General features: G+C 41.2%; 1 protein-coding gene across 1 annotated transcript in view; it reads right to left on the bottom strand.

The window, feature by feature from the left end:
• Positions 1 to 13,151, bottom strand: part of GCS2alpha (glucosidase 2 subunit alpha) — a gene marked incomplete at its 5' end in the record, with an annotated part of 93,161 nt that overhangs the window by 26,372 nt on the left and 53,638 nt on the right. Inside the window, 3 exons of the mRNA XM_080268177.1 lie at positions 5,624 to 5,792; positions 10,271 to 10,528; positions 11,543 to 11,689. Coding sequence (XP_080124303.1) covers positions 5,624 to 5,792; positions 10,271 to 10,528; positions 11,543 to 11,689 — 574 coding nt within the window. The remainder of the gene's footprint in view (positions 1 to 5,623; positions 5,793 to 10,270; positions 10,529 to 11,542; positions 11,690 to 13,151) is intronic.

Below are 13,151 nucleotides of genomic sequence, written 5' to 3'. Positions count from 1 at the left end.
TGATCGATTGAGGGGCTCTGGGAAAAACTGGGGAAAACATGATCTGCACCGATTGTAACATATATCCCTTCCAACCAATCAGAACTAAGTGCTCAATTGGTGGGATGGAGGGAGAGGAGGAATGAGGGAGGAATGGGGTTGGAACACACAGAAAACGGGAGTTGTGCTGCCTGAAGATTAAATTTTTTCAACTTTGACGGGCTACAACTCATGAACCAGTTGGTCTAAAATGCTCTGGTTTGCGGCATAAGGTGTGTAAATTCAAGCTCTAAACCTTGGGCATAACACTTTTTACTTCAGTAAGAGTAGAAAAATCGGCTCCATATATAGATTTTCATGCCAGTACGCTCGATCTAATTGCATATCCTAGGGGTTAATCCCATGAAGGGTGGCCTAAATCAAATTGCCTCCACTTTACCCTGTCCCCTGTCATACTGCCGCTCTCTCTCCATAATATTTGTAAAATGAATTTACATCCATCCATCCATCGTCCAATCCTACGTTGCCCCATGAGAAGCATAGGAGCCTGGGGCTAGGGAAGCTGGTCCTGACATTTAAGATGAGAGTGAATTTAAGATGACAGTCATACAATCTGCTTAAATATCTTCTTAGCTTAAAGAAAATTACATGTTATGCATAAGCCTATAATATAAAAATACAGTAAACCCCCGCTATAATGCGGTTCAGATATTGCCGGTTCACTTTATCGCGGAATTTTCATTGGAACCTAACTATTTTTACATTGCGGGAAACCCCGCCTCATCGCGGTTTCCACAAAGCCTACTACGGCTATTTTTAGGGTACAGTACATATTTTACATCTATTTTCAGTACTGTATTCTGAAATGGATATGTTTATGGTATTTTACATCTTTATTTATTCTAAAATATTAATAGCTGTATTAAAATAATGATTAAAAATCGGCTAATATATTTGATAAAATACAAGCGAAATCGTGGCGTGGGGTGAGGAAATACCCAGACTCATTGGTAGGTGGCACACAATTGGCTGGAGCCTTACCAGTAGCCAATCCAAACACGCTTTACATTTTTACTTGCCGCTGATTGGCTGCTGCCGATGCGCCCTCCTCAAAGAGAGGAGCAGGACCGCACCGCACCACCATACCGCACCTCCCAGTTTACATGACAAGCACAGGCGTAGGTGGAGACACTTCAGCAGTCTGGTGCACAAACTCACTGCCTTCCATATGCTACATTCTGCCTTCTTTATTGTCCAAACAGTTGACTCAATCACCCCAAACATACGGTTCTGAGCCAGTTCACAGGCATAGGTGGAGACACTCCATCACAGTCTGGTGCAGTAGCCCTCACTGACTCCCGTTTAGTCCCGTATGCTACGTTCTGTCTTCTTTATTGTAAGAACAGTTGACTCACCCCAAACACACGGTTCAGAGACAATTCACCATCAAGTCAATTCACCATCAAAACATGGATGATTCCCTGTCATTCTATAAATATACTTATTATTGATTAATTAATACTTTAATAACTAATTTTCAGCGGGATTTTATAACTCATATAAGTAAAAAACTAGTGTACTGTACTTGCTGAATAAACTGGTATGTAAATAAATGACGGGGAATTGTCCTGACGGAGAATTGTCGCCGACATTCCTCCCTTAAGTTTGTCCAACACTTTAACTTTCTCTGTCAGCAACATCACTTTACTAGTCTGTTTTGGTGTGTTACCACATGCATCACTAGCACTATGCTTAGGCCCTATGTTGACAGACAAGGCAAGCAATCACTGGAAGGCAGAAAAATAAGCCACAAATAATGATTTGCGAGTCACGCATGGTTCGACCATCGGATTCAAACTGTGTGGTGCGTGGTAGACCGACCTCCCGCACTTACGTTTCGCTCACCACCCGCAGAAATGTCGTCATAGGCGCCCTCTCAAGAGCTGCACAACTAATATACACCTTGTACTGAACTTCATGATCATCATCATCTTCAATTTGTCTCATTCATCATCAGTGAGTGCCTGTATTGGTTTTTCTTATTAGTAGACAATAAATAGCCATTTTAGGGGTAGCGTCGATACATCGCGGATTTTTGCTTATCGCGGGTGCCTTTGGAACATAACCCCACGATAAAGTGAGGGTTTACTGTATACCGTAGTGCTGCCTTGGGTGTCTGCCCTTTCCTCTCCTCCATCCTTCCTCTTCTTTCTTACCTTCATTCATTCTACTACACTCCCACTTCTGTCTGTCTTTCCTTCATTCTTTCCTCTTCCTATTGCCTATGGGTGACTCTACACTGAGTGACAAGCCAAATGGTTTCCTGTACACCAGGAAACCATTTACTATGCTGGGTGGTAACCATATAACCAAGTTATGGTGCCTGGTGGTTTAATGGGTAATTAAGCTGCTCCAATCGGACTGAGCCTGTGTAGGTTTGTATCCAAGGGATAGTTTGAGTTTATTGCTCACATAATGCCACTCAAGGATGTGAAGCTGGTCAGTCTCATCTTAAATGTCAGGACCAATTTGCCTAGCCCCGGATTCCTACGCTCCTCTATGGGGCGACATAGGATTGGATGATGGATGGATGGATGGAGAAACTTTTTGGTGAAAAAGTTTGTATAACATGTTCTGGGTCTGAAAGCTTGTTACCAGGTAATTTTCAGGTGAAGTCAATAGGCACACATAATGCTGTTTGTAGGCTGCAGATTACTGGCTACCATAAGGCCTGGGAGATGTTACCATATGAGTGAAATCATCATTCTCAGGATGTAAAGTCTGGCACAAGTAAAGGCAATCAAAAGACCTAAATGAAAGTTTCATAGTGTTATGTATGTTCTTAAACATTTGAGTGTATTTAGATGATTCTGACAAATGGTTAAGTATCCAGCCCACAGAAAAACTTAGCTGAAATGTGGCCATCCAAATCATGGGGGTTCTGTTAAGAGGAAACATGGCATCAGCTAGTTTGAGAAGATATTGTTCAATCAGGTTTTTACCATAAATAAACTTTACTGTCCTTGCTTCTATACTGATGGTAATTGTATTATTGTAATTATTAATAAAAAGAACATGCAGGCACTGGTCCTGAGGATAATATAATGGGTTGTAATGGAGTACCAGGAGAAAATGATAATGTGAATAGAGAGAGCTGATAGTGTTATGTGTTATTAATTGTAGTGGAAAGAGTGGAATGAAGTGCTTGTTGGAGATATGTAAGAAGGCATGGATGAATGAAACTGCCAGCAGAGTGGAAAAAGGCTGTGACTGTACCCCTGTACAAAAATAAAGGTGAGCAAACTGAGTGCAAGAATTATCATGGCATAAGGTTATTGAGAGTGGCAGGGAAGGTATATGGAAGAATTACTATAGAGAAAGTAAGAGAGTTATCAGAATGGTATTACAGTATTGTAATTATTAACACAAAGAAAAAGTAGGCACTGGTAATGAGGATAGCATAATAGGTTGCAACGGAATACCCAGCAGGCACTGCTCCCGAGGATAACATAATGCATTGTAACGGAGTACCAGGAGAAAATGATGAATGTGAATATAGAGAGTAAAGCCACCGTAAACAACTGGTTTTGGGGATGTGCAGAGAAGGAATGCAGTGCCAGGAAACGTGATACTCACACAGGTGAAGAGCACTGTGAAGCAGCTGAAAAATGGGAAAACAGCTGGGGTTGATGAGGTGTATGCAGAGATGTTTAAATGTAGTGGACAGAGCGGAATGAAATGCTTGTTGGAGATATGTAAGAAGGCATGGATGGGTAAAGCTGTGCCAGCAGAGTGGAAAAAGGCTGTGATTGTACCCCTGTACAAAAATAAAGGTGAGCGAAGCGAATGCAAGAATTATCGTGGCATGAGTTTACTGAGTGTGGTAGGGATGGTATATGGAAGCATCATTATAGTGAAAGCAAGAGAGATATCAGAAGTCCTAGTGAGTGATGAACAGGGTGGCTTCAGGAGTGGCAAAGGATGTGTGGATCATATATTTGCAGTGAGACAGATAGTGGAGAAGGCTTGTGAGATGGACTATAAGGTGTTTATGGCATTCGTGGATATGGAAAGAGCAGACGACAAAGCAGACAGAGAAGGATTGTGGAAGGTTTTGCGCATGTACGGTGTAGATGGTAAGCAGCTAGGTGCCGTCAAGAGTTTTTATGAAGGTAGTGAGGCATGTGTTAGGGTTAATGGGCATCTAAGTGAATGGTTCACGATCGGTGTGGGCGTGCAACAATATTGTGTGATGTTCCTGTGGTTGTTCAATATATATATGGATGAGGAGATGAGAGAAGTAAAAACATGAGTAATGGAGAGGGGGATGGCATTGGTAATGAATGATGATGGATGGAATATCTCAAATTTGTTGTAAGCTGATGATGCAGTACTACAGTACTTGCAAATACCAGACAAGAACTTGGTAGACAAGTACAGAGTTTTGCTGAAGTCTGTGAGCGTTGAGCTTTAAGAGCAAATGTAGAAAAGAGTAAAGTAATGGTTACTGTGTGAGTAGCTGACTCCCAGTGTGATGTTAAAGTGAATAGAGAGAGACTGGAATTGGTGAGAGATCAAATACCTGGGTATATTGATAGAAATGAGTGAAAAATGTGCAAAAGAAGTGGAAAGTAGAATGACACAAGAAAGGGAAGTAGCTGGTGCAATGAAGGCCTTGATAAGAAACAGAGACTTGAGTGTTGCAGCTGCACGAGGTTTACATGAAGGAGTGTTAGTGCCAACTTTAACATATGGATGTAAGACTATGGTGTGGCATGAAAATGAAAAGTCAGGAGTGAGACCAGTGGAGATGGAACTGCCGAGGAATGTATGTGGGGTAAAGTGAGTGGATAAGATACAAAATAATGTGATTTGTGAAAGATGTGGAGGGAGGAAGTCTGTGGACATCAGAATCGAAGAGAGTGTACCGAGATGTTATGGTCATGTGGAGAGAATAGATAACAACAGAGTGGTGAAAAAGGTATATCTGAGTGAATTTGAAGGAGGGAGGAGGCGAGGTAGGCCAAGGAGGAGGAGGAGGAATATGGTGGATATGTGTAAGGAAGAGAGGTTTGGAAGTCAGTGAGATTACAGGACTGACAAGCGATTGAGCTGGCATGATGAATATTGTGAGGAGAAGTGCATGATCAGGGATATGGCACCCATTTTTAACGTGACAGCATCCAGATTGACTCTATCAAATAGGCTTGTGTGAAGCTTCAGAACATGGTGAATGTTTATGGCATATCTGATACAGCCAGAATTCAGGGGAGCTTGAATGGTGTGCAAATGGAAGCATGACCCATTGGACTAGGCAAATTTGGGTTGTCTGGACATTGCTACACCTCATCCTACCCTACGGTGGGAAAGGAGGTCTGGATGATGATGATTATGGTGATGATGCGGACACAGGTTCAATAAACAATCCCTGGAAATTAAGTTACTGAACTGGAAAAACAATAGAAACAGGGTAGCCCATTTTACACCCTTACATCTTAATAAAGATGACATCCAATTCACTGGCTAATGCCAGCTGATTTTACCTGACACCTGGAATCCTCCTATGGTCATGTATGGGAAAAAAAAAAAAAAAAAAGTCCATCACTTACATCACCACGTCTAAAGCATTGAAACTTCCACCCACCTGTCAGCTCATTCTCATAGAAGAGTGTGTACCAAAGAGGTAGATACTGGTAGCGCTGCCTGATGCTATTACGAATGATGTTCAGTGTCTCAGTATCAAAAACCCAAGGTTCCCGTCGCTTCGTATCCAGATGGGCATGTGCACGGAAGAATGGTTGGAAAGCAGCAGCCTACAGGAGAAGGAACAAGGGAATTAAAATTTAATGCCGATGGGCAGTCATCATCAACACGACACTTTTCTCCCACCTTGGGATGGGCTGTGGTAGGATCTAGAATATACAGAAGGAGAAAGTATGGAAGTGAGTAAACTTTCAACTCATTAATGCATCGTTCAAACTCCCAAAACCCTTGTTTTACCTCACAGGTCCAACCATCTGTTATGCCTTTTAATGGATGCACTTTACATACACTTGCCCAGTAGTCAATTTTCCACCTACAGTATTGGGAGAAAAAAAAAAAAAAAAAAAAAATCCCCGGGGGGGGGGGAGTATCCCACACCCATCATGTGCTCCCCCATACACAATTTATCCAACTCAATCCACTGTCAATTCCCCTGTCTCATCAATTTCCATTCCTCATTTCTCGTCCATCATCATCATCACCATCATCATCAACCGGACCTCCTTCCTCACCTTAGGGCAGGGTGAGGAGTAGCAATGTCCAGACAGCCCAATTTGCCCAATCCAATAGGCCACACTTCCATTCACTCACTATTCAAGCCCTCGAAATCCTGGCTCTATCTGATAAGCCAAAAACATTTACCACATTCTGTAGCTTCACACAAAAGTATCTGATAGAGCCAATCTGGATGCTGTCACATGAAAAAAGGGGTGCTAAAACCCTCATCATGCACTTCTCACAATATTCATTGTGACGGCTCAATCTCTTGTCAGTCCCCTAGCCTCATCAACTTCCAAACCTCTCTTCCTTACATACTCATCCACCATATCCCTCCACTTTCTCCTTGGCCTACTTTGCCTCCTTCCTCCTTCAAATTCACTCAGATATACCTTTTTCACCATTCTTTTGTTATCCATTCTCACCACATGACCATACCAGCTCAGTACACTCTTTTCGATTCTGGTGTCCACAGACTTGCTCACTCCATATCTTTCAGGGATCACACTATTTCATATCCTCTCCACTCTCTGTACTCCACATACATTCCTCAGCAGTCCCATCTCCACTGCTCTCACTCTTGACTTTTCATTTTCATGCCACACCATAGCCTCACATCCATATGTTAAAGCTGGCACTAACACTCCTTCATGCAAGCCTCGTGCAGCTGCAACACTCAAGTCTCTATTTCTTATCATGACCTTCATTGTAACAGCTGAAGTACTATACTTTCCTTGTGTCACTCTACTTTCCACACTTTTTACACAATTTCCTCTTTTTTTTTCTATCACCATACCCAGATTTTTTAACTCTCTCACCAATTCCAGTCTCTCTCCATTCACTGTAACATCACACTGGGAGTCACCTTCTCTCTCAATAACCATCACTTCACTCTTTTCTACATTTACTCTCAAAGTACAACGCTCACAGACATCAGCAAAACTCTGCATTAGTCTACCAAGTTCTTGTCCGGTATTTGCAAGTACTGTAGTACTGCATCATCAGCACACAACAAATTTTGAGATATTCCATCCATCACCATTCATTACCAATGCCATCCCTCTCTCCATTACCAGTGTTTTTACTTCTCTCATCACCCCATTCATACATATATTGAACAACTGTGGGGACATCACACAACCTTCATGCACACTCACACCGATCATGAACCATTCACTTAGATGCCAATTAACCCTTACACATGCTTCACTACCTTCATAAAAACTCTAGACAGCACCTAGCAGCTTACCATCTACACTATACACGCACAAAACCTTTCACAATCCTTATCTGTCTACTTTGTTATATGCTTTTTCCAGATCCATGAATGCCATAAACACCTTACAGTCCTTCTCACAAGCCATCTCCACTACCTGTCTCTGCAAATATTTGGTCCATACATCCTCTGCCACTCCTAAAGCCATCCTGTTCATCGTTCACTAGGGTTTCTGATATCTCTCTTACTTTCACTATAATAATTTTTCTATATACGTTCCCTACCACACTCAATAAACTTATGCCACAATAATTCTTGCACTCACTTCGCTCACCTTTATTTTTGTACTGGGGTACAATCACAGTCTTTTTCCACTCTGCTGGCAAAATTTCACTCATCCATGCCTTCTTACATATCTCCAATAAGCACTTCATTCCACTCTCTCCAATACACTTAATCATCTCTGCACACACCTCATCAACCACAGCTGCTTTCTCATTTTTCACCCACTTCACAGCGCTCTTTGCCTGTGCAAGTGTCACATTTCCTGGCACTGCATTTCTTCTCTGCACCCCCCCAAAACCAATCATGTTTACAGTGGCTCTGCTCTCTCTATTCCAATTCATCAGGCTTTCAAAATATTCTTTCCATCTGGTCCTTACTTCATCCCCATAGGTTGATAGTCCACCACCTGCATCCTTCACACCTACATATTTCTTCCTGCTTTCACTTCTACATTTCTGCACCTCCTTCCACAATAACTTCCTATTTTCAGAGTAGTTTACTTTCATTTTTTTTTCCTGTATCATCATTTACCTCCTCCTTTTTCCTCTTCACTAGTCTCTTTACATGCTTCTTGCTCTCAATATATTCAGTTCTTATTTCCATTGAACCCCTGTCCTGTAACCACTCTAGCCACTTCTTCCTCTTTTCCTCCACTGCTCTCTTAACCTCCTCATCCCACCATGTCTTACCTTTCTTCTTTGTTGTTACTCTTGCCACACCACACACCACTTTAACATATCTAACTAAGCAATCCCTATATACATTCCACAGACTGTCCAGATCCATTTCATTCCAATTCACTGATTCTAATGCCTCCCCTACTTTGGACCTATATTCACCTGCCATTGCTTTGATCCTCAGCTTCTCAACTTTCAGTCTTTCTCCCTGACTGCTCCACTCTCTCCTGGTCCACCTCATTCCTCTCAGACTGATCTTACATACCACAATCGTATGATCTGACAAGCCTCCACATCGTCCTCTTCCCTTGTATCAGCAACCCTTCCCAGCATCGACCTCTCCACAAGCACATACATACTATATATATATATATATATATATATATATATATAAAAGAAATAGGCCATATAATCACTCATCCATGATTCAAGCCTTCAGAAGTTTTATGTGAAATTTTGTAATTTGGCCTTGGGGTAATTTCGCCGTGAAGCCAATAACTCCAATTCAAAGGTCCATAGCTCCCAAACTATTGCATGGATTTGACTTCTGCTGAGCTTAGGTTTTAGAGGAATGTCAACCTAACAAAGTCATGTGAAGTTTTGATCTACTGTGCAAAAAAAATGGCACTGGAAAAATTAAATTGTTTACCAAAAATTTCTGGCATTTATTCATCATCATCCGGACCTCCTTCTTCACCCTAGGGTAGAGTTAGGAGTAGCAATGTCTGCACAGCCTAAGTCTCCCCAATCCAATTGGCCACACTTCCATTCACTCATCATTCACGTCCCTAGATTCTGTCTCTATCTGATAAGCCATCAAACAGAAACTGGAAAAAAAAAAAAAAATCTACCCATTATTTACATGTTTTGTGGTGACCATCATCCACTCACTTGATGTAGTGCTGCCTACTTTAGCTTTTATCATTCTTTTTCTGTGCCTGCCCTCCTGTCTTCCTATTTCTTCTATCTTTCCTGTCACTTCTTATTCCTTATCTTTCCTTTACAGGTGGCTTTACATTGAGTGACAAGCCAAATGGTTTCCTGTAATCCAAGAAACCATTTACAACCAACGCTGGGTGGTAACCATATAACCAAACCATACGTGCTCCCTACGTGTCAACAAGTGGGTTGGTGGAGGGTTGGTGCCCCTCCCTGTAAAACAACTAACTCAGTGTCAAATGGCCACCCTTTGCGGGATTATGGTGTCTGGCAATAGATAGATAGATTCATGTTAAAAGTGGCTCAGATCTGTTTGCACTGTTCACACACACACAACAAAACAGTACCCTGCCATGCACTCGTGTCATGGAGTCCCCCTGACCAAGTGAACAACCATGAGACAATCAGTGCAACAATGATGGATCCCATCAATGTAAAGTTCGCCCAATACATGGCATAGGCCCTACTGTATGTAGCCTAGGCTACCTAAGCCTAGTTATAATCAATTGTGAATGTTATGTAGTGTGGTATTTTAACAATAACATAAAAATTATAACAATAATAACAACACATAGTTTGCGGGTCAATTAACCGGCTGGGCAGGGTAATTTCACCACGACACTTCTTTCAAAAATCTGTGGTGTGGGCCAATTTTTTTTTTTTTACAAATACAATTATAGGTATCTTAGATGGTCTGAATGTATAGATAAAGCAATAAAAATGTCAATATTTTATATGTGCCAGTTGTACTTAGCAAAAACCACAGTTCATGGTGAAAGTACCCAGTTTTACCCTATAGGATGGGGATCTCCTACTCTGAAACAAAATTGTCAACACATGAAACAAAACATCAAAATGTCATTCCCCTTCATTTTTCAACTTAAAAGTATTGTTAACCTTTACAGGATCTTACCTGATACCAGCGAGACAGGAGGTGGACATCAGGATTACCAAAGAAACCCCCAACATCAGCACCAACATGAGTAATTCCTGTGACTGAGAGTGAGAGAAGCATGGGCTCAGTGATACGTAGGTGGCCCCACTCAGCAGTGTTATCACCAGTCCATACTGAAGCTGAACGCTGAGATCCCGCATAAAAGGCTCTTGTTAAGATAAATGGACGAAGTCGGTTCTCTGAGCGGCGCAGATGACCCTCATACGTACTCTGATGCTGTGGAGGTAAACAGGGCAGAATTAACACAGCAGTTCTCATCATGACTAATACAAAATGCTGTTAACAATAATTCAACAAAAAAATGAAAGTATAAACAATACTCGTTACAATTATAAGGGATGGGTTCCACAATAACACATCTTTACCCCAGCGACTGTTACTGTAAATTGGGAGAAACAATCATTTCATTCTACAAGTTGTAATGGAAGTGTAAGAGGCAACTTTTTTTTGTTACACACCACAGAAAAAAGAAAGAAAGAAAGAAAAAAAAAAGCCACGTTATGAAAAGAACTTTCAGTAAAATTATCGTTTCAACCCCTAACAGAATTACGTGATTTTGAACCTTTCTTTCAGTATTTTAGACAATTCTAAGACACTTTTCTTCTATGGAATTTTTGTCACAAAGTATTTTTATTTAACTCTTGAACATAACCTAACGTAATCTAACCATCAGGAGTAAAATAAATATAATTTGCGATAAAAATGCCATAGAAGAAAAGTGTCTAAGAACTGTCTAAAATACCGAAAAAAAGGTTCAAAATCTCGTAATTCTGTTAGGCGTTGAAACAATAATAGAACCGAACTTTTTGTATCTAATTATTCAGCAACACAGCATCTGTATTTCTTAAATTTCACAAAACTCCATCTTCTCATCAGTTAAGGAGGCCACATACTACCTCTTTCTTACAAGTTAATTTTTATAAATCATTTATGCACTCTGTAATGATATTACAAAACACAAACAAACTGCAAGAGTAGGGCAAAAGGGTTGCATGCAAAAGACACAGCTAAAGAAAGGGTATTAGTAAATCTTCTTAATCAAGAATTATACATCATTTATGCACTCTGTAATGATATTACAAAGCACAAATACACTGCAAGGGTAGGGCAAACGGTTGCATGCAAAAGACACTGCTAAGGAAAAGGAGTTAGTAATCTTCTTAATCAAGAGGAATACAACCCAAATTGATGAGAAGACAAATAAAAAGAACAACTGCTCTTCCAACTAACAAAGAGGAGGCCATAGACATTGTGGATCTCCCTGTGCTCGACGTTGAGACCCCGGTGTATGCTATCCTTCTGCATGGTCACCTCTGGCCCGTTGAACACTGATGGCTCATTCATGTCATTCCACGTAAAGGTGTCCAATGTTGAACCCTGAGGGAGGAAGGCTGATTTTCATCATCATCATCATAACCATCCTGGCCTCTTCCCACCCAAAAATGGGGTGAGGTAGGGTTCAGAATGAGAGGGGGAAAAAAAAAAAAAATCAAAAGCATTCCTAATAAAATGGGTCTCATCCTTTTTTTATTCTTGCTGCTGCCAGATTATTTTGTTCAGCTTGGAATGATCTCTCTTACTGAAAAGGTTTATTATGGTCAAATCTAAATGCAAATTTTCAGTCTCCTTACTGTGCAAAATAAACCTGTCAGGAGATGGGGGGGGGGGGGAGAGATGCTCCTGGGCTCAATAAATCAAGGAAAGACTGAAGAAGAAGGAAAGAAAACTGCATGAAAAGACAAAAAAAAGTAAAGTAAGAAGTATGGATGAGGTGGAAAGAAGATCCAGTGATAAAAGATTGTATAACAAAGGAAGAGGACTGGATGGCAAGATTAGGCTGAAAAGGGATTAGATAAAGGAAAAGTACCGGGTATGGAATAAACAGGATAGAGAGAGAAAGGGTATCAGATGATGAAGAGGTTTAGATGAGACAAGAAGGGGACTAGGGAGGAAGGAGGAGTGTTGGGGTTGAGGGAAAACTGGGTAAAAAAGTGGAAAAAGGAGAATCAGATAAAGAAGGCTCATGGATGAATTAAGTAACTGAACAAGAGGGTTGGATATAGAATGAGTGTGGCAAAGGAGGAATAGGGTTGGGTATGGTGGGAAGAATGGAAAATTATACAGTACATTAATAAAGTTAGCTTACTACATCAAGTTAGGAGTTGTTATCTGCTGAGCATTTGATTAGCAAGTCTATCTATTGCCAGACGCCTTAATCCTGTACGGGATGGCCACAAACACATTGCCTCCACGTCACCCTGTCCCCCGCCATTTCACTGCCCTGCTCCCAACTCACACCCCCCTCTCTCATATACCTCGCCAGTCCATCCCTCCATCTCATCCTCGGCCTCCTCCTCCCTCTCCCCCCCTCCAACTCACACACATACACTTTCCTCGTCAGTCTCTCACCCTCCATCCTCTCCACATGGCCAAACCACCTCAGTGTGTTCTTCCTAACACTTCCTATCACATCCACACTATAACGCTCCATTATATCCTCATTTGTCAGCCTGTCTCTCCATGTGACTCCACATGCTCCATTAGCAAGTACAGTACAGTACAGTATATATATTAACTTTCACTTTTCATCCAAACCTTATCTGTTATCATTTTACACCTACAGGTGGAGTGAGGCAGGCTAATTCTATAACCATATCTATCTATCTATCTATCTATATGTATATATATATATATATATATATATATATATCCATCATCCAATCCTACATTGTCCCATGAGGAGCGTAGGAGCCTAGGGCTAGGCAGTTGGTCCCGACATTAAGATGAGAGTGACCAGCCTCACTCATCCCCAAGTGACATTACATGAGCAATCAACCCC

This window comes from Coenobita brevimanus, chromosome 26 (assembly GCF_032717465.1).
Source record: "Coenobita brevimanus isolate Jiangsu-jjx chromosome 26, ASM3271746v2, whole genome shotgun sequence".
Lineage (NCBI taxonomy): Eukaryota > Metazoa > Arthropoda > Malacostraca > Decapoda > Coenobitidae > Coenobita > Coenobita brevimanus.
Note: the sequence above shows the minus strand (reverse complement) of the source record. Positions and strands in the feature narration are given on the sequence as shown.